Below are 26484 nucleotides of genomic sequence, written 5' to 3' on the forward strand. Positions count from 1 at the left end.
GTCTTCTTCCCAGTTCTCCAAGATACAATTTCTTTTCCAGACCCAGATCCTTAACTTCAGGGAGTAACCCCAACCCCAACTCTGGAGGGGTTGAGGGGTGAGAAGGTCTCTTGTATCCCAGGCTGGCCTAGGCTGACCTTGAGCTACTGGTCCTTCTGTCTCTCAAGTATTTGGATTACAGGCACACACTACCACAATTATTTTCTGTGGCACTAAGGAATGGAGGTCAGAGCTTAGTATATGGTAGACACTCTATCCAAAGAGGGACATCCCCAGCCCACATGAGATTCTGTGCTCCTAACTACACAGTAAGATGGAGAGCTACACTTTGCTTTCCTGTCCCAAAGGAAACTGAGTCTCATTCTATCCCATGGCTCAAATGTGGCCACATCCAACCCGAGAGTAAGGGGAAGAGGTATTCATCATCAGGGTTCTGGCTCCTCCATGAGGAGGAAACATCTGGGAAGAAATGGGAGGGTCATGAGGAAGACAGATACACATCATACCTGGGCTGTCCATGGGCTCCCTGCTAGGTGAGGCTGTGGCCTGGTCTTGGCTCACTGAGGGAAGAAGTCACCACTTCATCTGGCTTTGGAATGCTGACAAGTCACACACGATCACCCCTACACCGTCGCATCTCAATGATCCCACTTCATTTATTACCAAAATATCACAGAATTCCAGTCACTGGTAACATACAGTGTTTAGCACAAACCTGACACCTGCAAAGGAACTGAGTATTCGGACAAACTGACTCATTTGGAATCATCAGTTAACGCCCCATACCTCCAAAATACGCTTTTGAAGAGCTTTGGAAACTGAATTAAAATGTCTACACAGCTATGAACAATTGTTTAATAAAACTTTTTTTCATGTTTCCATTACATGTAAATATATCAATTTGGCATCTCTATAAAAACTCTGAAAATGGTGCAAAAGTTTCATTCTCTTTGAGAAAGCCATTGACAAAAAATATTCACACGTCACTAAATTTCGAAAAATGGTTCTTTCAAAGCTTCATTAATCTGAAATCTTCTGAATTATCAAAATCTAGGTTTGCTTCTTCTTCCTAAAACACTGAAGAACATTTATTCACAAGGATTTAAAGTAGTGGGAAAAGGCAAACTGGGAAGGGAACAGGTGAGGGCTTTGTCCCTATCTTTCCTTTTCTGAAAATTACTTTTAAAGGCTAGTTACATAAACATCCTAAAAAGAACACAATGGGATTCACTTTATTGTTGACTTTGGACAGCAGTGTCAGACTTTATTGAAAACAAACCCATGTAAAAACAAAGTTAAAATGAAAAAAAAATGGTACCTGAAAAATAAATTATTTCATATAAAACAAATCAATAACTTAAAACACACTAATATACAAAAATGTCTAGCCATCTAGTGTACAACACGGGAATCAGCTGGTAGAAGCCCTCCCCTCCCCCAAAGCAAGCCACTGTGAGGGAAAACAGCATGTGGGAAGAGAGGTGGCCTCCACCAACCAACCAGCCTTCTCTTCTGGGGAAGGGAACAGAAAAGCACAGTCCTCTCAAAGTCTCCATCAGCCTAATGCGGATACTTGGCAGCTGGTGACTTACAAGTAATAAATAAGTAATAAATATTTTCATGACTGAGAAAAAGAAATTGAACCACATCAGCAAAAGGTTATGGGAAAATGTAATACAATCATTATTAAAGGTCAAAGGTGGGGGTGGGGGGTGGGGGGAGTCCTTATTTAGGATGGAAATGCATGCTCTATTGCTCCCCTAAGAATATGTCAAATCATCAATGCTACTCAACAGTAAGCGTTCATGACTTTGGGGTGCTCTAGGGAAGTTTGGAAATAGAATTCCTGACTTCTTGAGTGTGATGAACCCCAGAGGTCTTTCCTCAGGAGCTAACTTAGGTCCCAGTAGGTGAGGCAGTTCCTGGGAAGATAGGAAGGGGTTAATGTGTTGGGATGGAGAAGGCAGAGGCTCCTTTCAGCTTATTCATATTTTCTTTCATCCAATAGAGGAAAGCTGGCTGCACAAAACATCAAGAGATAAAATTGGGCTAAATCATGCTAATAGGAAGAGCTGAGTTATTTCAACTTTGATTTCCAAATGTAACACCAGACTGGAGTAGGTCACATCCTTTCAACAGGTTATGTTATAGACAAATGGCTTCTGTTTGGAGGCAAACCCAGGCAGATAACCTGCCACTGTCTTGGAGGTTCATCTATTTCTCTGACCCAGCAGGATTCCCCTTAAATGCCAGCCAGGAGACTTGTCTTAGCTCCTTATAGTCAGGAGGGTTCCTGAACTACTTACTGTCAAGTGCAGACTCTCAAAAGGTTAAGGCAACTGCGAGAGAGACAGAACCCACACAGTATAGTGGCATCACCCCTTAACCCCACCCCAGGGATGTCTGGTTCTCCGATAGTCAAGCAAGATGGTAGCTGAGCAAGCATCTAAGTATAGGGAGGAGGGGTACAGTCACAGCACTGCAACCAGAGGCACAGCCAAGAGGGCTTGGCACATTACCTAGAAAAGTTTCAGTTGGGAGAGAGAATCACTCCAGGAAGAAAACAGGTAACCCAACTAGTAGGCTGAAGATCTGGAGGTGGCTCAACAGATAACCCACGACCAGGGCCAATCATACAGGTCAAGTGAACTCAGTCAAAGCCTCTTTGGTATTGGCTGAACCATATTTCTGATGAATGAACATTACCTACTCTGTATTTTTTTTTTATCAGATTACCAAACGCAAGGAATGCCCTTATTCTGCTCAATAAAAACAGGATGGATTTCTGTAATTAAAAAAAAATTAAGAAATAGTTTCTTGGGTTGTGACTTTTTCTCCAGTGTTGGGATGGAACTCATGGCTTCGTTCATCCTTGGCAAGCGCTTTAATCACACACATTTCTGGATTCTGGAATGTCCCCTTTTTAGCAAGCCTCTACAAGCCATCATGAACTCTTGAGCTCAGGTCCAGCATCTAGTAGTCCCTTCATAGAATGAAAATTGCTTTCAGGAATGTCTTTTCAAAGCTAACTCCTAGACACTGACAAAGAAAGCTCATAAAGAAATGCACTATGACTTTTATCTAGAATGTTGTTCAGACAGTGTTGACCACACAGAAAGAGAATTTCACTCTACTTGAGGCGACCTTAACCAGAAGCTGTTAAGACTTCCCCCTTTCCTCTCATGCTTCTGGTCAGAATGATCACTATGGAATAAATAGGTGTTTGTGGGGTGGAGATGGTAGTGACTGAGGTGCTGGCTCCGAGCACCAGGTGCTTTAAAGATACAGTCCCTTTCAGGTATGGGGCACTAGCTAAGGCTGCAGGAGTGAGGAGAAAGCAGGGAAGGCTCAGATTGGGAATCCCACCTTCACTCAGAAGAATGTTGGCCTGAGAAACTGGAAATGCCTATTTTACCAGAACATTCTGGTCCTATGGGGAGGAGCACTCTGTAGCAACAGAGCAGGTGACCCCTCTTTTTTGGTCAGATCTGGGCAAATGGGCCTTTTTGGTTTCAGGTTCTACAGGCTGGTTAATTCTGGGAAAGAGCGAGCAGCACTTGGCTTCCGTAGGGTGGGACAAAGCCCTGGTACTTGAGACAACGTCATCAATGTGGGGAACACTGCAGGGAAGTCAGGGAAAGGAGGCAGGGGGAGGGGATAGGCAGCCACAAATTGTTCAAGGGTTTCTTGACACGATGACCTGCTTTAGCGATGGCTGTGCTTGTTGCTCAGTTTTCCACTTAAATAAGTTAAACAAAATAAATAGCTAAATACATAAATAAGTAAACAAATATATAAATAATGCTGTCATCTCATGATATCAAGAACTAAATACTAGCCTGCTGTTACACACTCCAGGCTCACATCAAAGTGAAGAGCTGCCAGTAACTGAGCTAGCCTGTTGTCATTTCCTCCACATGCCAATAAAAATCCGAGCACAGTTCTGAGGGCTGCAGGGCTCAGGCCTCATCTGCTCCGAAGGCCATCCCTCTGACTTTTCCTACCAGCTCCCGAGTGAAGAACCATTGATCCACAGCTGTGTTTCTACACCATAGATCCAGAAATGCTTTTTAAACTTTGAGGCAAGTGTTTATAAGGTCTGACAGACTCCTCCCTGAATGCTGGGCTGTCTGTGCCTTCCCTATCCAAAAAAGAAAGAAAAGGTAAAACAAAAAACAAAACAAAACTCGAGCAAAACAAAATCAAATTTAATGGTCTTAAATGCAAAAGTAAAAACAAACAAAAAACACAAAAAAGCAAAAGAAAATTAACAGAACAGAACCCCAAACGTCAAGGCAGTTATGAAGAGAACTTTGAGGGTTAATCCTTAAAACTACAAATCAAAGGTTTTTGTTAATAGATAACTGGCAAGAAGTACTTTTCTGCTGAGTGTCCATACAAAAGCAAAATTTCAAAACAAAAATCTGACTAAGATCGGAGAAAGTCTAGCGCTCACAAGGAGGGATGCGAGAAATACAATGCTCAAATGTTTCTGTGTCATTAAAAACAGAGCTATCATTGTGCATTCAAGCTAGGTTAAATGGTCTTGGAAACTTGAGAGGTTGAGATACTTGAACAACAGTATCCGATGTGTGGGCACCATGCATGCAATGTGTGGACAGACACTCAGGATGTCAGAGGAGTGGGACATCTTCAGGCATGCCTGGAGCTCAGGTCTGACTCTGGAATATACTGGAGCTGCCCTGAAACTCTTTGGTCCGTTCTCATTGGTGCCTGGGCTTATAAAACACCTTCGTGTCCTCTGGAGGGCCTGACCCAGCCCAACATGGGGAACTCACCCCTCCCTGGTGAGGGCCCACACAGAATATGGGCCCTGCTGCTGCTCCCAACACCAGAGCCAGGACTGACTGGGCAGGAGGCAGCAGTGGGACCTGCTGGGGAGGGCAAATTTCCTGTCAGCTACAGCAGAAATTGCTTAAAATGGTGAAGCAGTTAAGAAAACACACTCCATCTGTCTAACATCTTTAGGTTAAAAACTAAACCTAAGAAGAAAAAAAAAAAGGTTTTGTTTTGTTTTAAATCTGGTCTGCGGAGACATCGAATGAAACAGGTGTTAGACAGTCTTAGAAGTTAAAGCATGCTTCAGTTCCACCACCATCCAGAGGGACTGGTTAGTCAATGCAGTCTACTTAGGTTTCGGTTTAATATATACTTTAAAGGAAATAACTTAAGAAAACTTAAAATTGGTCTAACATTTGTGGGATTTCAAGCATTTGAACATGTTGGTTGCATCCCAGAGTATAAAAACCTTTTGCACTTCTCATTTAGACTAAGACAAACACTTGTGAAAATTGGCGCAAAATGAGTTGTACACTAACAAAAAAGTTTCAACTTCTTCACTCTTAATTATCTATTCCGTACAAAAAAAGAAAAAAGGAAAGAAAAAAGAAAAGCATGAGCGAGTTATTTGTGGGACTTGTTGGTTTTGAAGGAAACCTGTAAAATTTTGTCCCCCAGGCGGTAGCCGTTCAGACTTGCTATGGCCATTGCAGCTTCTTCATAGTTTGTCATGGTCACAAAACCAAACCCTTTGCACTTGTTGGTGTTGAAATCACGAATCACTTTCACATTGGTAACTGCACCAAAGGGGCCAAACATCTGCCAGAGGATCCCCTCATCAGCGTCTTGCCCAAGGTTGTAGATGAAGATGCACCAGCCCGAGGAAGCATTGCCGGGGACATTGACACCAGAAATCCCACTCATGTGATCTACACCCATAGGGGAGAACCTAGCAAACAGAGAGCACACATTCAAGTTAAGGTTAAGGCCAGTAGTGTATCTGCACAGGAAGGGTAAGAGGAAGGATGGACGGGGCCAGGATGACCGGTACATTGATGTAAGGTTATTGGGCTTCTTACTGCTCCACACAGTCAGCTCCTCTAAGCTACAGAAGCTCAAGGCTGGGGTACCATGTGAGTCAAAATGACTTAAAAAACAGCATGTATTAGCTGCATAAGATAACAATGTTCACTGTGACATTCTCACCTTCATTATCCTCTTGTCCCACGTTCCCTCAGATCTTGTCTACTTCCCAAATAGCTCCTTCTACTTTCATTTTTTTATCTGAATTTTGCACATAAGAGAAACATAGGGGTTTGGGTTTTAGCTCAGTGGTAGCAAGCGCAAGGCCCTGGGTTCAAGCCTCAGCTCCAAAAAAAAAAAGAGAAACATATACTGTCTGCACCTTTGAGCAATTCTTGAAAGGAATCTATAAGACAGTGGTGGGGGTAGGACCCTGTTGTTAGGGTCTGACTCTGTGGTGCCCAGCTAGTGCCATCTGACAGCAGCAGTGCCTCCACTTCCCCTGCAGTATGTGTATGGCATATGTGGGATCTATTTAGTTGTTTCTGTGGCTTTCTCCATTTTACTTTAGTTTCTGTGATGCTGGGGAAGGAACTGAGGGTGAGCATTGAGCCACAAGCCCAATCCCATATCCCATATATGAAATCCTAGGAGTTTCTTCCACATGCAGGTGGAAGTACTCTTCAGGGATCTCTCATTGTCACTTTCTTTGAGGGAAACTCTTCAGTCTGTGTGTAAATGTGTATACATTAATCCACGGAGGGGAAGGAGGAAGCTTTTCCTCCCAAGTTTAGTCCTTTTTCATTGTTTTCTTGCCTTTTGTTTTTCTATTTTTTTTCCCCTCCCAAGACAGGGTTTCTCTGTGTAGCTCTGGTTGTCCCGGAACTCACACTGTAGACCAGGCTGGCCTTGAACTCTGAAATCTACCTACCCTATGCTTCCTGAGTGCTGGAATTAAAGGTGTGTATCACCACCCGTGGCTTTAGTCTCCTCCTCATTGTTTTTTTTTTTTTTAAAGATTTATTTATTTATTTTGTATACAGCATGTATGACCAGAAGAGGGCACCAGATCTCATTACAGATGGTTGTGAGCCACCATGTGGTTGCTGGGAATTGAACTCAGGACCTCTGGAAGAACAGTCAGTGTTCTTAACCTCTGAGCCATCTCTCCAGCCCCCTCCTCCTCATTGTTATACTTCTTCCTGAGGGGTCAAAGCCCAGGATTCCCTGAAGAGAGTACAATGCTACACACAGCTAATACAGGACACAATAATTCCTTCCCCCAGCTCTGAGCTGGCTCAAATCACCTCACAAGGGCCAGGTCAAGCTACCAATACTGAGGCCTATGAACTCAGTAGACAGGAACAAGGATAGAGGAATATCAGCAACTTGATAAGCACAGGAGTTTTTCCCACAGTGACACATTCACTCCCCCACCCCCCCACACTGTCCCCTCCATTGTTCTATTTCTTTAGGGCAACAGGTGCCTTACTCTACAGCTCATGCTGGCTCAAGATGCATGGTCCTCCTGCTTTAGCCTAAGTGCTAGGACAACAGATGTGTACACCAGGCCTGGCCACAGAGAACTGTTAAAAAACATGGATTAAAAAAATGTGGATGAACGGGCTGGAGGGATGGCTCAGCGGTTAAGAGCACTGCTTGTTCTTCCAGAGGTCCTGAATTCAATTCCCAGCAACCACATGGTGGCTCACAACTACCTGCAATGAGATCTGGTGCCCTCTTCTGGTCTGCAGGTGTACGTGCAGATAGAGCACTGTATATGTAATAAATAAATACATCTTAAAAAAAAATATAATAAAGGTGTGTGCCACCACCACCTGGACAAGAATAATTAAAAAAAATGTTGATGAAAACATGTAGATGTAGTAGTAAGGATTATGGAGAATAATAAAAGAGGAAGCTCTGCTGCCCTCTTTAGGCATTTTCTGAGAAAAAAAAAATGGCTGGAGGGAATATTTAGGACATTATTATCTGTGGAGTTGCACAGCACAACCAAAGAATCATGACTTGCTCCCATGGCTACTTCACTTTCAATATGGTAAAATTTCAGGGCTAGCTTCAATGTGGTGAGAAAGAACCAAGATAGCAGTCTTAGGTATTGATGTGGGTGTAGGATGGTATCCAGGTGCCTGTGAGATACCAAGCTGAGCTGGTTTTCAATGAGAACTAGAAAGAGGAGCTGACTATGGTTCCAAGTCACCTAGATTTTCACACAGCAACTACAGTAGGTCTACTATATCTATAGTTTCTCCATCTGCATTTCGTTTTGTTGTGGTCTCACTATACGTAGATTTAGCTGACCTGGAACTCACTATGTAGACCAGGCCTGCTTCAAACTCACAGAGATCCACCTGTTCTCTGTCTCCTTGAGTGTTGGGGTCAAGTGCCTATCAGCACACCCATTTTTTTTTTTTTTTTTTTTTATAGGCAGGGTCTAACGTAACCCAAGCTAGACTGACTCTATGTAACTAACGATAATCTTGAACTTCTGGTCCTCTTGTTTCCACCTTCCAAGTGCTAGAAGACAGGTTTGTACTAACACACCTAGTTTAGGTGGTGCTGGGAATGGAACCCAGGGCTTCATACATACTAGGTAAGCACTCTTCCAAGCAAATGATGTATTCAGCAACCACATCTGCAATTCAACCAATTTTAGATCAAGGAAGATATCTGGGGGTGGGAGAAAAGATCCTTCCCTGCACCTCCTCCCCCAATTTTCTACCTATTTTAACCATGTACAGACTTTTTGGGTCACTACTGCCTGAACAGTATAGTATACTATCTGTTTCCATGGTAATCACAGAATATCAGGTATAAATCACATGGAGACCTGGAGATGAGCTGAAGAAATGTGTATGGGATCAGTGCAAACATCACTCTATTTTATATGTTGGACTTGAGCACTGGATGATTCTGGAATGTGAGATAGAGGTATGAGGGGTGTCCTAGAACCTAATGAATACCAAAGAATGACTATATACTGAAAACTCCTTATCTCTGCCACATACATTCCCAACTCCTTACCTATTCCTCCTTTCCTCCCTCACTGACCCGTGTCATTCTTCTCATGGTTTCTTTTCTTCCTGTTCCTCACTCCTGTGACCCAAACCCTATTCCTCTAGCATCCCTGGGTCTCGTTCCTGAGCAGCTCTCTCATGCTACTGTCTGATTACTTAGCTGGAACTCCTCCAGCATCTTTAGACTCCTGAAATGGCTTGATTCTTTCCACATGCCTCCCTGGAAAAAATCTTTATCCACCTAAGGCAAGCCCTTGCCACCCTGACAAAAAAAAGGAAGATGATGGCACCTAAATACAGATTTTCATTGCCCCTAAGGCAGTAACACCCTGATCCTGACATCTGTCAGTGTTCTTAGCTGGTTTTGTTCTAGCTGAGTCTAGCAACTGACAGACACCATTTTCAGTAATACAAAAGAATTGAGGAAAGCAACCCTTCTTTGGGTCAGGGCCTTTAAGTAGCAGACACCTAACTCTCAGCTATATATAACTATGACTAAGCAGCTTTCAATACAGTATGGCAGAGAGCTCAAACCCCAAGCTCCATCCCCAGCAGAACATAAACTGGGTATAGTAGTGGTAGACACATTTGCCAGCATTTGGGAGGTGGAGGCCAAAGGATCAGAAGCTCAAGGCCATTCTTTCTGTATTTTTTTGTTTTTCAAGTTTCTCTATGTAGCTAGGCCTGGCAGTCCTCAAACTGTAATCAGGCTGGCCTGGAACTCAGAGATTGGCCTGGGATTAAAGGCATGTATCACCAGGCCTGGCTCTAGGCCATTCTTATCCATTAGTGAATATATAGTGAATTCTAGGCCATCTTGGCCTATATTAGACCCTGTCTAAAAGGGAAAGAAAAGATAGACAAAGAAGTTGTATGATAAAGGCTTGGTTTAGAGTCACTGAACAAATGTATGAAACTTTTTTACAAACAGGTCTTGTCTAAGCACATGCTGTCATCTTTTCTCACAGATACAAAAGATTTTTTTTTTACATAGTATTAAAATATATGTATTTATCTATTTTTATGTGCATGGGTGTTTTGCCTGCATGTATGTCTACACACTATGTGTGTGCCTGGTGTCCCCACAGACCAAAAGAAGGGATTGGATTTCCTGGTACTGGAGTTACAGACAGTCGTGATACAACACCTGGGTGCTGGGAATTGAACTCACATTCTCTGGCTAACAGCCAGTGCTCTTAACTGTTGAGTCAACTCTCCAGGCCAAGGTTTAAAAAACAAACAAACAAACAAACAAACAAAAAACCCCTGAGGATTAAAGGATTGTAATTCCTGCTGAACTATTCCAGTAATATATTACTGGAACCAAGCACTGGAGCACTACCAGTAGCCAGTGGAGTTGGTGCCACTTTTTCAACTCTAAAGACAGACAATGCCTCAGTGGATGTATGGTTGGCCCACTGTAGCCATGGGCTATCTGTGGACATGACCCATTATAGACTGGATGTACCTGGGAAGAAAGAATCCATATTGTCTGTGCACAGACCTGTCATTGTCCCATAGATAACACAGGACAGCGAATACTTCCACAACACTTAGACTGAATTAGGTATTAAGAGTCATCCAGTCTACAGGAGGATATGTGTAGGTGATATGCAAAGATCTTATAGGAGAGCTGAGCAACTTTGCATTTGGTGCCTGCAGAGGACCTGAAACCCACTCTCCAACCACTGATATTGAGGGTTCACTGCAATATATTTTGTTTTCCCTTGAGAAAGGATTTTGCTTTGTAGCCCAAGGTAGCTTTTAATTCTTGATCCTTCTGCTTATGTCTCTCCAGTGATGGACTTGCAGGTGTGAGCCACCATGCCTATGCACAGACACATGTGAAATAGAGGTGAGGACAAAGCTAGGAAGATAGAGCAGTGTAGTATCCCTGGTATTTTCTCCTCCGAGCAGCCCTTCAGCACAGGGCTATGTATGTGTAGCTTGAAGGAGGGTAGCAGGCTACAAACAGCCCACCAGGACGTCAACATCTGGACCCACCTGAATCTCTGCGCCTGGTGGTGCACAGGGCCTCCAAACCGCCTAGCAGGCGAGTGGTACAGCTGCGAGAGGAGAGCCATGTTTTTGTTCTGGTTGGGATTGGCTGCAAACTTCACTGTGATGGGCTCGGAGGAACCTGGGGGTTTATGACCATTGAAACTGGTAATTGCCTCTTCTGCTTCCGACCGTTTGTCAAACCGGATAAACGCAACCCCTCTGGACAAACCTTTTTAACAAATCAACAAAAATGGAGTTAGGGGAAAAACCTAACAGACAGAGAAACAAAACAAAACTGAGAAGCAAAAGTCAAGGCTGTGGTTCAAATAGGGCACCTACATAATCAAATAAACCAAAATCAAACTCAAATATGCAAACAAATGAATAAAGAAAACAATGACTAATGAAAGATTAAGATTTGACTCTCTTTTGGGCTGAACCAATGACTCCCTGGGAGGAAAAGAGTAAACTCTGTGCTTTGAAGAACATTAAAAAACAGGTGTGAGCTGCAAACACCAAAGAGTGTTAAGGGGCTTGAGTTCTGGATGTGGTCTGGAAGAGAGGCTACCCCAACTTGACTAAACATTCTCATTCACAAGACCAGCAAAGGCTAATCTGGATGGGGGTGATCCTTCCCTAGGCATTTTTTTTTTTTTTTGGTTTGATACAGGGCTAGCCTCAAACTTACTATGTTGCCCATGATCTTGAACTCCTACTAATCTTGCTTCCCAAGGTATGTGTTACTACACATCTTAAGTGCTTCCCAGGTATGTGTTACTACACCTAGTTTATATGTGCTAGGGACTCAACTCAGACCCTTCTGCATGCCAGGCAAGCACTCTAATGGTGCTTTATCCCTGGTTTAGGCAAAGGCCCTTCAAACAATTAAAGAGTAACAATGATGGCCTAGAGCCTTGGGTGACCTGTTAAGTGAGCATGCTGTCAAATGTTCTCAGGTCTCCTCCCTTATCTTGGTACTTTCCCTAATCACTACTTAGAAGATCTCCAAATGCCATATGAATCATGTATGTGCACAGTAGCCAGGGAACCTATGGATACTTTCTTCTTGGTTCAACGGCAGCATTGCAAAATCCAACAAAACTTACCCTATTTAAGATGCACAGCACACACTGATTCAGTGATCCCAGACCTAGCAATATGCCATGTGCTAGCAAGATTCTGGCACTTGAGTTCATTTCTAAATCGTAAGCCTGAAGGAACACCTGAAGACCAACCCTTGGCAGATGCTGTCTGTGTTTCCTCTTACACAGCAAAATTGACTGCTTGGGTGATCCTGGAAAGCTGAACACTGACCTAACTTTAGGCCAGTATGATTCAAAGTTGTGGTTGGTTGGCACAAGGTCACCTTCAGAGTAACTGTTGTTCTACTTCTTAGACCTGTGACCAAGTTGAGGAAAAACCTATGTCCAAGTGTGGTTTCTTTGGTTTTATGCAACTGCTTTCAAATAAAAACTACTTGAAAAAAAAAAAAAAAGGGATGGTATCTCATGTAGGATGTAATAAAATCAGTAAGTGTTTGATAAATTCATACTTCTAAAGATGGTTTTGTGATTTGGGCTTTACTTTTATTTTTAATTGAAAATAGATGTTTTTCATACAATAGTTTTATCATGGTTTCCCGTTCCTGTTCCCGCCTTCCCATCCATAACTCATGCCTTCTCTCATTTTAGAAAACAAGCAAGGAAATAAAAACAAACAGATAAGAAAAGAACAAAAGTGTTATGAGGCAAAAAAGCTCCAAAAATACCACAGAGTTAGTTTTCAGTTGGCTGTCTATTCCGAGGCATAGGGCCTGCCCTTAAGTGTGGTTTGCATACCCAGTGAGACTCCATTAGGGAAAACCAATTTTTCCTTTGTGAGATGACTCCTTGGTTAGGGACGGGAGATAATGTCCACTTCCCTCTCTCAGTGCCCAGACATCACCCAGCTTGGACCCGTGCAGGCCCTGTGCACACCGTCTCTGAGTTCATGTGTGCCTCAGCCCTGAGGTGTCTCGAAGGCACTGCTTCCTCGGTGTCTTCCATCCCCAGTGGCTCTTACTGTGACTCCTCTTCAGAAAGTTTCCTGAATTGGGCTTTATTTTTGCTAGTGTTTTCAGGATTAACGACAGAGTCTAAGAACTGGCATAATTTCCAGATGTGTGAACTAATCCAATTAACAATTATGAATAAAGAAACAAAAATAAAAAATAAAAACTAGTTCTACTGACTATGGATGTGAATATTAAAAAAATATTTTAAAAGATTTATTTATTTTTATATGTGTGAGTGCTTTGCCTGTGTGTCTGTAGAAGGCATCCAATACCGCAAAACTGGAGTTGCAGATAGCTATGAGCTGCCATGTGGGTGCTGGGAACTGGGTCCTTTGGGTGAGTAGCAAGTACTCTTAACAATTAAACCATCTGTCTAGCTCCACATGAATTTTTTTTTTTTTGGTTTTTCGAGACAGAGCTTCTCTGTTTAACAGCTCTGGCTGTCCTGCAACTTGCTCTGTAGACCAGGTTGGCCTCGAATTTACAGAGATCCGCTTCCCTCTGAGACTAAAGGTGTGAGCAACCATCACAGGCTATGAGAAGATTTTTAAAAGAAGATCCCAGTTTTTCTTTTTAAAGGCAGGGTCCCACCATGCAGCCCTGAATGGCTTCAAATTCATTGAGATCCAGCTGCCTCTGCCTCCAAGTTGGGATTAAAGACTTGTGCCACCTTATCTGGTTTTTGTTTATTGTTGTTGTTTTAAACATTTAGGAATTGTATACACATTATATGCAATAGACATACATGCAAGCAAAACACTCATACACAGAAAATAAAAATGAATTTAAAAATAATTATTGTGGTTTGAATGAGAATGGCCCCCAGAGGTACATGTATTTGAACACATAGTCCCCAGAGTTGGAACTATTTGGAAAGGATTAGGACCTTGTTCAAGGAGGGGTATCACTGGGGGAAGGCTCTCTCCTTGCCTTGTGGTTGTGGATCACAATGTAAAGTCTTCAACTGTTCTTTCCCTCTGTCATCATGAGCTCTAACCCTTTGAAATCATAAGCTAAATTAAGTACTTTCTTTTATAATTTGTCTTGCTCAAATGTTTTATCACAGCAACAGAAAGGTAACTAAGACAATGGTGAATAAAAATAAAAAACATTTATTTATTTACCATGTGTTTGTGTGTATATGTCTGCCACTGTGAAGGTGTAGAAATCAGAGGATAATATGAAGGAGTTGGTTCTCTTCTTCCACCATATAGAGCCCATGGATTCAATGTGTTTACCAGACTTTCAGGCAAGTACCTTTACCCATGGGAGCCACCATACCAGCCCTAAATGCCACTCTGTTAAGTACTTTCTTTTTTCCCCCCAGTACTGGGGATCAGACCTGGGACCTTACTCATGGTATGCAGACTCTACCACAGGGCCATAGTCCCACCCCTGGTTTTCTGAACTTCAAGTACTTTTCATCTACAGAACTTAACATAAGTCTTCCTTTTCCATACTCTTCCTCCCCTGGCAATGTTGAGCCTCATAAAGTCCTAGCAAGAGTAGCCTCCTACTCCAGCAGAAGCCTTGAGAGCAAGTAAGTATCATTTTAGATGGCTTCATCCATGGAAGGAGGGGCTAGGGAAGAGAGGGGGTCCCGCCATGTCCCTTCTTGCTTGGAGTGTGGTGTCCTTTGCTAAAGTGGCTGAGAACAGCATTGAAAGCCAAGGGAAAAGTGTGAAAACATCCCAAATTTATGGCTAATTAGGGAGAGGGGGTGATATTGTGGTTTATCTCTTGGACAAGGGAAAGAGACAAAGTCCCTACAAACAGATGAAGGAGCTGCCTGTAAAAATGCTACTTTCTACAAGGTGGGCCCAACTATGCCAAAGAAGCAGAGGGGAGCCTCTAGGAAAAGTGGTATGTTCTTGGGGATGGACTTCTGCTTCATTTTCCCACACCCAGCAATGCTGGGCCCGACTGACATAGGATCCCTGTGCGATGTAGGGAAGAGGCTCAGGGAGAACCTGTGTTAGCTTGGTTCTGGCCAGTGGCTCACTGCTTCTCTCAACAGGTACTTCAGGGACTACCGATAACTTTTAGTGCAAACTGGGGTTGGGAGTTCCTGCTAAGTAAATACTATTTTCCAGTCTGCTGCCCATCCAGAGCAAGGAGCACAATAGTGTAAGGGAACCTAGGCCTTTCTGGCAAAGACTGCTCAGAGTAGGTGTATATACTAGGCTATAGGCCACACTCAGAGCCCCTTTGGCATGCCAGGAACAGGTACCTGGGAAGTCTGCAGTGAGCCTGATCTTGAGCCAAAGAAACTCAACCCTGTGCAGTCATAAAGAGCGCCACAAGTTTTTCCAAAGGGAAGGTGCCCCAAAGTGAGGAATTCTATGACAGCCACCCACAGCCAGGAGGTGCGGCACAAAGCCTATGGAGAACGTGAAGGGGAGAAAACAAGAAAACAGACAAACAAACAAACCCACACAGGCCTTGCTTAGCCTCTAAACAGACTCTTCCTTTCTGGTGCCAGCAAATTCCCATTCCTATTGTGGAGATAATGAGTAATTATGTTCCCAACTTAAGCTATACTTGTCATTTGATGAGGAATGTTTTGGTTCCAAGAAGCAGACAGTTGGGTTGGGACACAGCCATGGGCATATATGGGAGTCCTCAGCATTTATGTCCAGTATCTCTATACACAGCTTGGTATCCAAGTCTATACTGATGGTCTGGGAGGGACCTGCCAAGTGGTCAGAAGGACAGAGACAGGAATTCACTGCTTCTCTGAAGAGCATCCCAATCATGAAGATTGAGGAAGCCCATCTCAAACAGCCAATGATGTTGCTTCAGGTCACTACAAGGTGGGATCTTGGGACTCTTAAGAGGAGACATACTGACACCATGTATCTGTAGTAAGAACTCCAAGTGACACGTGAACAGCAAACTTCCAACTATTCTCAGGGCAGCGAAAGCTATCTGGGTGTACAGAGAAGGTGCCAAAATTTTGATGTTTTTCCTACAAAATGCTAGTCTAATGCTGGGTGGCTGGGTTTTTTTTCTTTCTTTTTCTTACTTTTTTTGAGACATGGTCTCACTATGTCACCCTGGTTGGCCTGGCACTTGATATATAAATCAGGCAGATCATGAACTCAGATTCACCTACTTTTTCTTCCTGAGTGCTGGGATTAAAGGTATGCTCCATTACCCCTATCTCCCAGGATTCTTTTAATGCCATCTCACTCCCCTAGCCCAATCAAATGAAAACTAAGGTCTTCTCATGTCCAATCTGTCCCCCTTTGAAGGCTAACTCATGATATCTCCCTATCTTCCCTAGAACACCTGGTCCTGGCTGGGTTCAGAGAGAAGCCTTTGCTGCTTAACCTAGCTCCTGTCTGTACCTGTGGTCTGATCCACAAGGACCCTGGAGTTGATGATTCTCCCAAACCGAGAAAACATGTCCTCCACATCCTTCTGAGTCATGGTCCTCGGGAGCCCGCTGATGTACAAGTTGGCATCTTTGATGACCTCTGAGCTTGGGCGAGCGTATGACACCTTAAAAACAAAACAAGTCACAATTAGGACTGACATGTGGCCAAAGTCCCATAGGTAGGAACCAAAATTTGGTATTATGCAAAGCCAATGTTGTGGCAAGTAATTGCACACAGGATAGTATCTTGCAATGGTATTGTTCTGGCAGTTCACTACAGGCAAGCAGGGACCTCAGACACCTTGTAGCGTTTTCTCGGTTGGTCCTCAGCATCTCTAAGAAGCAAAACATTATTCCTATTACACAAAGACAAATCGACTATAGGCCCACAGAAGCTGGGATTCAAGTTCATATTTCCTGCTGAAAATAGGACCTATGTCCACACCTGCAAGGAACTTGTGGTGTGGCACACAAAAGCTGAGAATCCTCTTGGAAAGGCTTTAACAACTCCTGTCAACAAGTAAGACACTACAAAAGCTCAGATAAGAATGCTGCACTGAGGGGGCCCGGTGATCAGCATTCAAATGCTTGGTGTTAATGCCTGTGTTAGGAGAAAGGAAGGGAAGCCCCAAAGACAACAGCAAGGAAAGGTTTTGGGTGCTTTCCCTGATGAGATAATACCGTTAGCAGGAGGCCATTCTGCAAGAAGAGAGGTGGCCTAACAGGATGGGACCCAAAGCTGAGCCAGGAAGCTGGATACAGAGTTGGGTGCATGTTTGTGAACCAAGTGCTCTAGAAATAGGGTGGGTGGTGGGTGGGGGACAAGACCTCAGATCTGTGTATTGAAGGCACAAAACTGCTTAAACATAGTAAGGAGCTACTAACCTCATGGGCAACACCAGAACTATTAGGGAGCTGGGGAGCAGTCTTTGAGGAAATGGAGTTGTGCACAATGGATGCTTCCCTATCTGTTCTCAGGCCTTGAATACCAAGGTCCAACCTGTAGAGCAAGAGCTCTGTGGATACATGGCCACTCCATAATCTAAATCAGGGGTTAACACACACGTGACTGGTTCTGCCTTGGTCCACAGCCTCCCCAGCTTCTCTCTTCATAGAGGCCCAAAGTGTTCATAGCTACCCCCTGCATTAACACCCTGCAGAATACCCATTCACTCCTGCCCAAGGGTAAGTACCCACAACTAAGGGCTTCCAACTTTACAAAAGGCCTTGGTAAAAAACACCAAATTTTGGACAGGACAGCTCAAAAAAGAATGTAGCCTCCCCACCACCAGGGCTGCCAGCTCTTCCAGGCTTTCCTGAGATTAGGCTGGATCAGCAGGGAGCTGCCATCCAGGACCAGCCCACCTTGCTTAAGCTGCATACAGGATCATTTTCTCAGCTTCTAATGAAAGACACAGAGATACAAGCATTCTTAAATTGTGACTGAGTGGCACCAGTGGGGCAGAGCTCAGGACTAGCACTGTCTGTACTTTTCAGAGCCAAATGACAAGGAAAACTTCAACGCTAATGTTGGACAGGACCACAAGAACTCTGTTTGCCCTTTCTCTTTAGGCACTGCCAAGTTCAAAGTCAAAATTGAGTCCAATGGAGCTGCACTAGGGCATCTGGCACTGTTATGTGTGCATGGACCCTTTGAGTATCCTTGGGCACACCATGAGGACCCTCTAAGCTCTTGACAACACTTTTATAGAAAGGGAAAATCTGGACCCAGGCACACCCACACAGGTACAATGTCATGTAGAGATGGAGGACTATAGTGAACATGTGGATGCTTCTATAATGCAAGGAATGCCATGGACTGCCAGCAATTGTTAGAATTTAGAGAAGCTTGTGAAGGACCCTTTTCCAGGGCCCCTGGAAAATACCAACTAACCTCCTTGTTCTAAGACTTCAGAGCAGTGAAATGGTTTCTGTTATTTAGGACATCTGGTCTGGGGTACTATATAAGCAAACTTACAACTTCTCTGAGCAAGTGATTGGCACAGACCTCTGTTATCTACTTAGTGCACAGTTCACTTTGTTCCTGTAGTACATGTACTACATTTACCACAGGTTCACAAACTGTATTTTTATTCAATTAACTCCTTGAGAGTAAAACTTGGATGATCACTGTTTCCTTCAGCACCGAGAACAGAGTCAGGGGGAATAGTGACATTCAGTAAACACCTGCTGAACAACTCAACCACAATCACTAGTGATAAGAACACATGTAATGAATCCCAGTGCTCCAGAGATGGGGCGGTGGATAACAAGTTCAAGATCAGTATGGGCTATACAGTGAAATCCTGTCTAAAAAAACCAACCAACCAAACAAACAAACAAAAAACAAAACAAAAACCAAACAACAACAACAAAAAAACCTAGAATAGGCGACCAAAATGAATGTTCCATTTCCTCAGAGCTCTGTGCTGTAACTTAAGTTCCAGGAACTTATCTTCCACCATGTACTAGGAAGCTGCTAACCTGGTGTTAAATGCCAGGTGCCAAAGTATCCAGTTTCAAGCCCTGGCCTTTGCCCCTCCTTTTTTCCCTCTGCCACACGCTGGGAAAACCATTTCACTTACTGGGGGGAAGACAAAAAAAGTCAGCGTATCATTCTAAACTGGGCCTCATACTCTATGGGGGCTGTGGTGAGGACCCCGAGACGCCATGTGGAAGGATCTGGCCTTGGATCCTCCTGTTGAGTATGAGTTGTGTGAATCACACAGCCCTGGCGGGCCTGTGGAGCTGCACCCGAGCCTGATCAGTCCGTTTTCTCATTATAGTTGCCAGGCTGCCACAGAGAAGATGGTTAGGCATAGAGGAACAGAACCCTTCCCTCTGACTTCTGCAACCAGAGTACAACATCAGGACCAATGAAGACACAAGCAACAATTTAGCCATGAAGAGCTGTGATTTGAGGCTGGTCAGATGTGCATGTGTGTGAAGCCTTCAAAAAAGACCTGCCTGCAGGGACAGAAGCAAGGTTTTAGCTTTAGGGACAGAATATGCCTGGCTTCTGGGTCCTTCCAGTACAGCTGCTCTTGCTTGGCGCCTCATCCATTAATGACACACCTATAGGTCCTGAGTCTGGAATACCCTTGTATCCCATTCTGGCCAGGTTAAGGCTTTTCCTCCAGATTAACAATGGACATCCTGGAGGGCCTCATATGGCACAGTCTGAGTGGCAGGTAGGAACCTACTGATCCAGGCTCCCTCAGTCCAACCTGGGCTGTCAAAGGGGATCTTGGGTTGATGTTAATATGCATCATAGCATTTGGAACAGGCCACAGAAGCCCAGGCACTAGCACAGTGGGTCTGGGTTCTTTACCTATACTTATATAATAATAAGTCTGGTCTTTATCCTGGTTCCCTCGTGGGAAACTTCTAAACTATTAGTTTGTTATTCAGAATCCTATGGCTTACATCTGGATTTATACTAAATGATGGATCAGGATGAAGGCCAAGTCATCAGAAAGATCATGTCAGTGGCTACAAGGTTGGGATTTTGGTCACACAGTATCAAGTTACCTTTGCATGCTGGAATAGGTGGAGGGGGAATAAATTGATGCTTATAATGCTATTATGACAATAACTATGCCAGCCACATACACAGAGTAAGACCTCCATAGAAACTCAAGACACTGATGCACAATGAAATATCTTTCATGATCAACATACTGCCATGGGAAAAGAGAACGTACCCTGACTCTAGAGAAGGGACATGAGTGTTCTAATGGACTGTGTCTCTCTGCTTAGTGGGTCCTGACTTTAGGCATAGCATAACAGGAACTATCTGGGAACCATTTCAGTGGCTTATGATCTGAAGGGGTCAAGGGGACTCCAAAATTTCAGCCAGCTGTATTAGAACTGTAAGTGTGGCTGGAAACACACAACTGCACCTGGCATGAAAGGACTGCATTATTGTAAATAGGGCTCTTAAATTTGTGGTGCAGTGTGGTGACCCTGAGTGGCTGTTGTCAGAATTGTGAGACATCAGTTGGTATCATGCTGTGTGTGAGATGAACCCACAACTGTAATGGCCTTTATCATGCTACATGGACATATCATCCTTGAACTCACAAGGGCAGGAGTTTAACTGGGGGTTCAGAAAAGGTTTGCTTGGTAAAGAAGTATCCTCTGAAGACAAAGGGCTCTAGAGAATACTGAGGAGCTGTTATAGGAATCCGGCAGTGTGGTCTCAAAGATGACAAAGGAGAAATTCAGGCTGAGGGCCATCATGTCTGTCTACAAGGGGACCTAAGGGATGTCATGGGCTGGGGATGAGGATTAACTCAATATATACTCCCTTCCTATAGTGAGGCTGAAGAGGCTACCAGCCACTCTGGGATAAGTGTACATGGACTCCCCAAGATGCTCTAGAAGCACCAGGCCTCAAAATGACTCTTGTTCAGCACAGGAACGGATGAGGTGGGATCACATCTCTTTACCTTAATGGTTTTCGACTGGAGTCTCAAGCCGTTCAGCGTGCTGATTGCTCTCTCTGCATCCTTTGCAGTCACATAGTTCACAAAGCCGTACCCTAAGCTATGTCCTGTGGAGAGAACATGACATTGTAAACTAGTTGTCAGTGAGCAGTGAAGGGGAGACACAAGGGCAAGGCAAGAAGAAGATAAGACAATGTAACACAGCTAAATTCCAAGGGAGGTACTCTGGGGAACTACTGTTGAGACCATGGCAAACTTTTTCATCTTTGCAACTAACAAAGGTAACCTGCAATTAATTTCTTAAAAACTGGGCCAGTGAGAAGGCTTGACCAGTTAAGAGCTTGCTGCCAAGCCTGATGACCTGGGTTCAATCCCTGAAACTCACACAGTAGAACTGAATTAAAATATCCTCTTACCTCCAAATGTGAGCTATGCTGTATGAGCATACACACAAAACAGATGAATTGTTTCTCAAAAAAGAATAATAATGTGTTATGACTGCATCCTGTGAAATGCTGCTGAGCAGTCCCAAAAGGTGCTGGCTGCATTATGGGGCCTGACAGTTGAGGAGACGATGGCCAGTGGCCAGAGCCTGTTGATTCTCTGAAACCAAAATTGCCAGAGTGGGAAGGCCTACTGGGCTCTGACACCATCTAGTACTGGTTCCCTTTCTTTCCCGAGTTTGGGGAAACTGGACCCAGTGAAAGGGTGGGAGAAACTAAACTGAGAGCATCCTAAACTTGCCAAATGGCCCTGGTCACAGGTTCACAACCCTGGCCAAACTTCCCCAGCTTCTCCTGTCCACTCTAACAATGTCATCAGTATAAATCTGGAGATGAGAGGTGAGATCACGAAAGCAGCAAAGGATCCCAATGTCCTCTTTGTGAAATATTTAGGACAGGCAGGAGCATCTATCTATCTGTCTACCTGGGGAGGGACATGGCATGTAGGAGAGGTCCAGGAAGATGAAGCTACTGGAGTGATAGTCAGGAAGGAGCCTTAGAGGATGTCTAGCCATGACCTCTTACTGAGGGAGACTGGAACTTGACTCACATCCTGCCAGCTCATGCAGGATGCAGGCACTTACTTCATTCTGTTCTGGGTACCTGAGAGAGCTGCTTTAAGACAAGCCCATTGGATGTAAAGACCTCTGTGTTGTGAGTCTGCTACAACTGGAACCTAGGAAGCCACCCCCTTCGCTGATAACAAGTCCTGAACCAAGTGGAGAACCTAATGCGTGATTAACTGTTTTTAGTTTTATTGGTACTTTCTAATACTCATTTTAAAAATCATTTTACTATATATGTGTATTCATAAGCACCCATGTCACAACAAGTATATGGGATATAAACACATTTCAGGAATCAGATTTTTCCTTCCACCATGTTGGTCCGAGGCACAGAACTCAGGCTGTCATGGTTGGTGGCAAGCACTTTTACCTGCTGAGCCTACCAATCCACCCTCCTCAGATTCTGCATTTTTTAATGCCAATTTTAAATTTACAGAAAAACTTAACAAAGTAAGAGTTCCCAGCTCACCCTTAGCCTCCTCTATCAGAAATATCTTCCATTACCATGCCATATTTTGTATAGTAAGTGAACCAATACTTGTTTAATGTAACTATTCACACTTGATTCCCATGTCCTTAGTTTTCAGTGAGCCCCTCATTCTCCTTTAAGTTAAAAATTTCACATATGGGGTTGGAGATGGCTCGGTGGTTAAGAGCACTGGTTTACTAGAAGACCTGGGTTCAATTCCCAGTACCCACATGGCAGCTCATTTTCACACAAACATAAGATGCAAGCAAACAAAAAAACAAAACAAAAAACCCACTAATGCACACAAAATAAATATAAACGTGTTTTGACAAATCTTACCCATCCCCACCCCTCTAATTCCTCCCCATCCCCTTTCCCTCTTATCTATATATGCTCAATTAAAAAACAAAAAAAAAAAAAACCCCTACAAATGACTAAATCCCCTTAATGCTGCATGAGTGAAGTACCATCTATTGGAGCAGGGTAGCCCCATAAAGAGTTGCACCCCCAAAGGAAATTTACACTCCTTCCCCCAGCAATAATCGATTGCTAATAACTTCCTAGCTAGGGGAAGAACTCCATGAGCCCCTCCTGCTATCCCCCATCCATGCTGCTTTGTTCTTGTGTATGTCTTGTGCACGCAGTCACAGCCATTCTGAGTTAATTGTGCAACAGCAGCACAAACACAGCATGCGTAACAGACCGCTTTCTGTTTGGATTTCAAGCTTTGTTCACATCCTTGTGAACTCATGCCGGCTAACATAACTGGGCATTAAACCTGTGGCTATGTCCTAGGCCTCAGGGGAGATCTTAAAAACTGTTCCCTATTGCTTAAGACACACTTGCACATCTCATCAAACATGAAGTTGAGCTAGTGTCTACCTGAAATCTTTACCCTATTGACATAGCATTCATGGTACTGGAGAGTACTCTGCATCATACCACAGGAGAAAGGTAATCATCAATCTAGCTGTAAACCCAGTGACCTACAATGATGACCTGCTGCAACACATACTGTAGAACAGTGGCACAAATGTGGGAGTAACCAACAACTTCGACTGGATATAAGACCCACTCCATGAGATGCATGAGATGGAACCCACACCTGATATTGCCTGAATGGCCAAGAACCCAAGACTGGACAGGACATGGGCCTGGGGAAAACCAAATACTATTGTTCTGCTAAAGGAACACAGCAATACAATGATTCCTAATGATATTCTGCTAAACCTATATATATCAGTGCTTCACTCAGACATCATCAGAGAAACTTCCTCTTGGAGTAATGAAGAATTAACACAGAGACCAACAAACGGACAATGCACAGAGTAAGAGACTTCAGAGCACTCAGTCTTAGATGGGATGTCTCCATTAAACTCCTCCCCTTGAGTCTTAGGAAGCTATGCAAAAGAGGAGGTGGAAAGATTAAGAGCCAAAGGGGATGGAAGACTCCAAGGAAGCAGGGTCCTCCAGACACAACAAGACTGAACATATGAACTCATGGAGACTATAGCAGCATACACAAGGTCTGTGTAGATTCAAGCCAGATTCGGGGGAATGGGTGGTGACTGGTCTCAGCACTGAGAGTGGGAAGTGTTCATGGGATCCCACCCCTAACCAAGAAGCTATTTGCAACTGATACTTGCTTGTAAAAGAAAAATTAATTTTCTCTAATGGAGTCTCACTGGGTATATTAACAACACTTCAGGGCAGGCCCCATGCCCAGGATTAGTTTGCCAACACAAAATGAACTGTTTTTCTGGCAGACTTTTTGTCTCTTTGCTTTGTTTGGGCATTTTTGTCATATTGGTCTTTTGCTTGTATTTGAGTTTCTATTTTTGTGGGCCTTTCGTGTTTGTTTTTAAAAGAAATGGCATAGAGTTGGGTGGGTGGGTAGGATTCGGGAGGAGCTGGAGGAGGGGGAAAAGTGTGATCAAAATTAAAAAAACAAAACAAAATAATCCTCCCCCAACCTTGTTCCCTAGGTTCTTATTTTTATACCCATAGATCAGTGTGTCTCTCAACCCTCATCAGAGAAGCTCTTTTTCAGAGTAGGTGATAATCAATGCAAAGACCCACAACTGGTTGACTCGCACAGAATAAGAGACTGAAGTGGTCAACACTTCTTCAAGACAGATCTCTCATTGTACCTGGAATTTACTGATTTAGATAGGCAGACTGGCTGGCCAATGAGCTTCAGAGATCCCCCTATCTCCCCTCCCACTCCAAGCGCCAACACTGAGATTACAGGAAACTTATTTTTCTTTAAACATTTATTTATTATGTATATAGTGTTCTCTCTGCATATATGCCTACATGCCAAAAGAGGGCACCAGATCTCATTATGGATGGTTTTGAGCCACCATGTGGTTGCTAGGAATTGAACTCAGGACTTTGGAAAGGCAGCAAGTACTCTTAACCTCTGAGTCATTTTTTCTAGTCCGATTACAGGGACTTTTTATGTGGAGATCCTGACTCTTTATCCCAACTCAGGTCCTCAAGCCTGCATAGTAGGCACTTTTAAACAGTCATCTCCAGTCCCTTGTTTCCTATTTCTAACAAAGAAACTTTGTTACAGACTTGGCATTATAGCTCTAGACAAAGTGGGCAGCCACAGCAGGAAGGGCTGTGGGGCTAGAATTACCCAGTAGTCACACTGCAGAATACTACCAAAAATGCTAAGTTGGGGACATGAGGATTTCCATAAAAGGTTCCAACCGTACTATATCGGGGCTATATATCTCTACCCATCTCTTCTGAAGAGTGGCTAGGCTATTGTACCTCTAAACAACTGCTGTTTAATGTTTCTCTACCAATCCCCTACTGTGCTCAAGCAACACAGCCCATCTGATTTACCCTGACCCCGGGAATAGAGCACTTGTTTTTCCTTTTGTAGGCACCACTGCTTTTGAGTTTGTTTTTTTCTCTATTCATGAAGCTCCACCACCTGTCTCTTTTACCATCAGCTCTTCTGACACAGTATTTGTGGCATAGGGGTAGTAAGATTGCAGAGGAGCCTTAGTATGGACAGCACTGACTAGACAGCTGGTAGGAGGCTTCAAGATGGGGTGAGGAAGTGGTTCCCAAATGACGGTTTGTGTATATAGCAGTAGGACATCTAGACTTTATGATCTTTCTTTAGCCTGGGACTCAAGATACTAGAAGGCAATTCCTGTTGCTTCTGTTGACTAGGACCAAAGAGCCTTATAGCGTTCTGTCTTTCTTTGGAGAGAGGAGAGATCAGCCTGAGAGAAGCCTGAGGGCTGGGGAACAGTAGTGGGGATAAACAAAGATTCTAGATAGGCTGTTGGGAACTTGAGTAGGAGGGCCGGCCTAGAGGCAAGGTCAGATGGCCAAGGTTCTGCAGATGGGATAAATAGTATAGGCAAGAGGGGAAGGGAATAGGAAGGGGGTAATAGATATGGAGAATAAAGACTAAACAAATCATGCCTCTAAGATCGGAGAATGTCCCAGAGGCTGGTTGTACCCTCATCTCCCTTTTAACTGCAGGAACACAATTCTACCACCTGTTTTCTGGCTGACCCAGCATCAGTATCACTCTCCAAAATGTTAAAATACAGATGGTCCAACTCTCAGAGTAGCTGATCTGGTGTGTCTGGGTGGTTTGCATTTCTTTAAGTTCCCAGATGCTACCGAGGGTCAGAGAATAGCCTTTGGGGGTCTGCTTCATTGGAGGAACCTCCACATGGAGCACCATGTATGTTAAGTATTCCCTGGTACACTTGGGCCAGTATCTTGCATTTCCAAACATATTTTTCTGTTCAGGTAAGAGTTATGACTGAAAAGATGATGCCTCAGCTATCTTGCCTTGTCCTTTGTGCTTCTAGGAACCGGGAGCTGAAGGTATGCACATGAGAGGTGAGGACTCTTGTGCAGTGTGGGGACTGTGAACTCTTTCTTTATAGGCACATAGGGGCTCCAGAGAAGACTTTATTGAGAAACACAGGGCATGGGTGACAAAGGGAAGGAATCTGGCAGTAAGAAAGAAATAGTAAAGGAACCAAAGGAAAGAAAGGTAAGAGGCAAAGGACAAGAAGGGTGTTTTACATAAAATAGAAAAGTGGCCAGCAAGCAGATGGAGATGATAGGCTTCACTAGAAATGCAGGTCAACACACGATCCATCATCACAGAGGAATCCTGCAGGGCCCATGGCACTGATGGCAAACCTTGGTGGAAGGGAGG

The 26484-nt window shown here is 43.8% G+C and overlaps 1 protein-coding gene across 3 annotated transcripts in view; it reads right to left on the bottom strand.

Moving 5' to 3' along the window:
• Nucleotides 1-638: 638 nt before the first annotated feature.
• The window catches only part of Elavl1 (ELAV like RNA binding protein 1), a 46915-nt gene continuing 21069 nt past the window's right edge, over nucleotides 639-26484 (bottom strand). For all 3 annotated transcript variants that reach the window (XM_052754693.1, XM_052754695.1, XM_052754694.1), the window contains 4 exons: nucleotides 20746-20849; nucleotides 16266-16419; nucleotides 10866-11091; nucleotides 639-5749 (listed from right to left, as the gene is read on the bottom strand). In XM_052754693.1, the coding sequence (XP_052610653.1) occupies nucleotides 5425-5749; nucleotides 10866-11091; nucleotides 16266-16419; nucleotides 20746-20849 (809 nt within the window). In that variant the 3' untranslated portion in view covers nucleotides 639-5424. The remainder of the gene's footprint in view (nucleotides 5750-10865; nucleotides 11092-16265; nucleotides 16420-20745; nucleotides 20850-26484) is intronic.

Source organism: Peromyscus californicus, unplaced genomic scaffold, assembly GCF_007827085.1.
Source record: "Peromyscus californicus insignis strain IS unplaced genomic scaffold, ASM782708v3 Scaffold_2__1_contigs__length_46816999, whole genome shotgun sequence".
NCBI classification, from domain to species: Eukaryota; Metazoa; Chordata; class Mammalia; order Rodentia; family Cricetidae; genus Peromyscus; species Peromyscus californicus.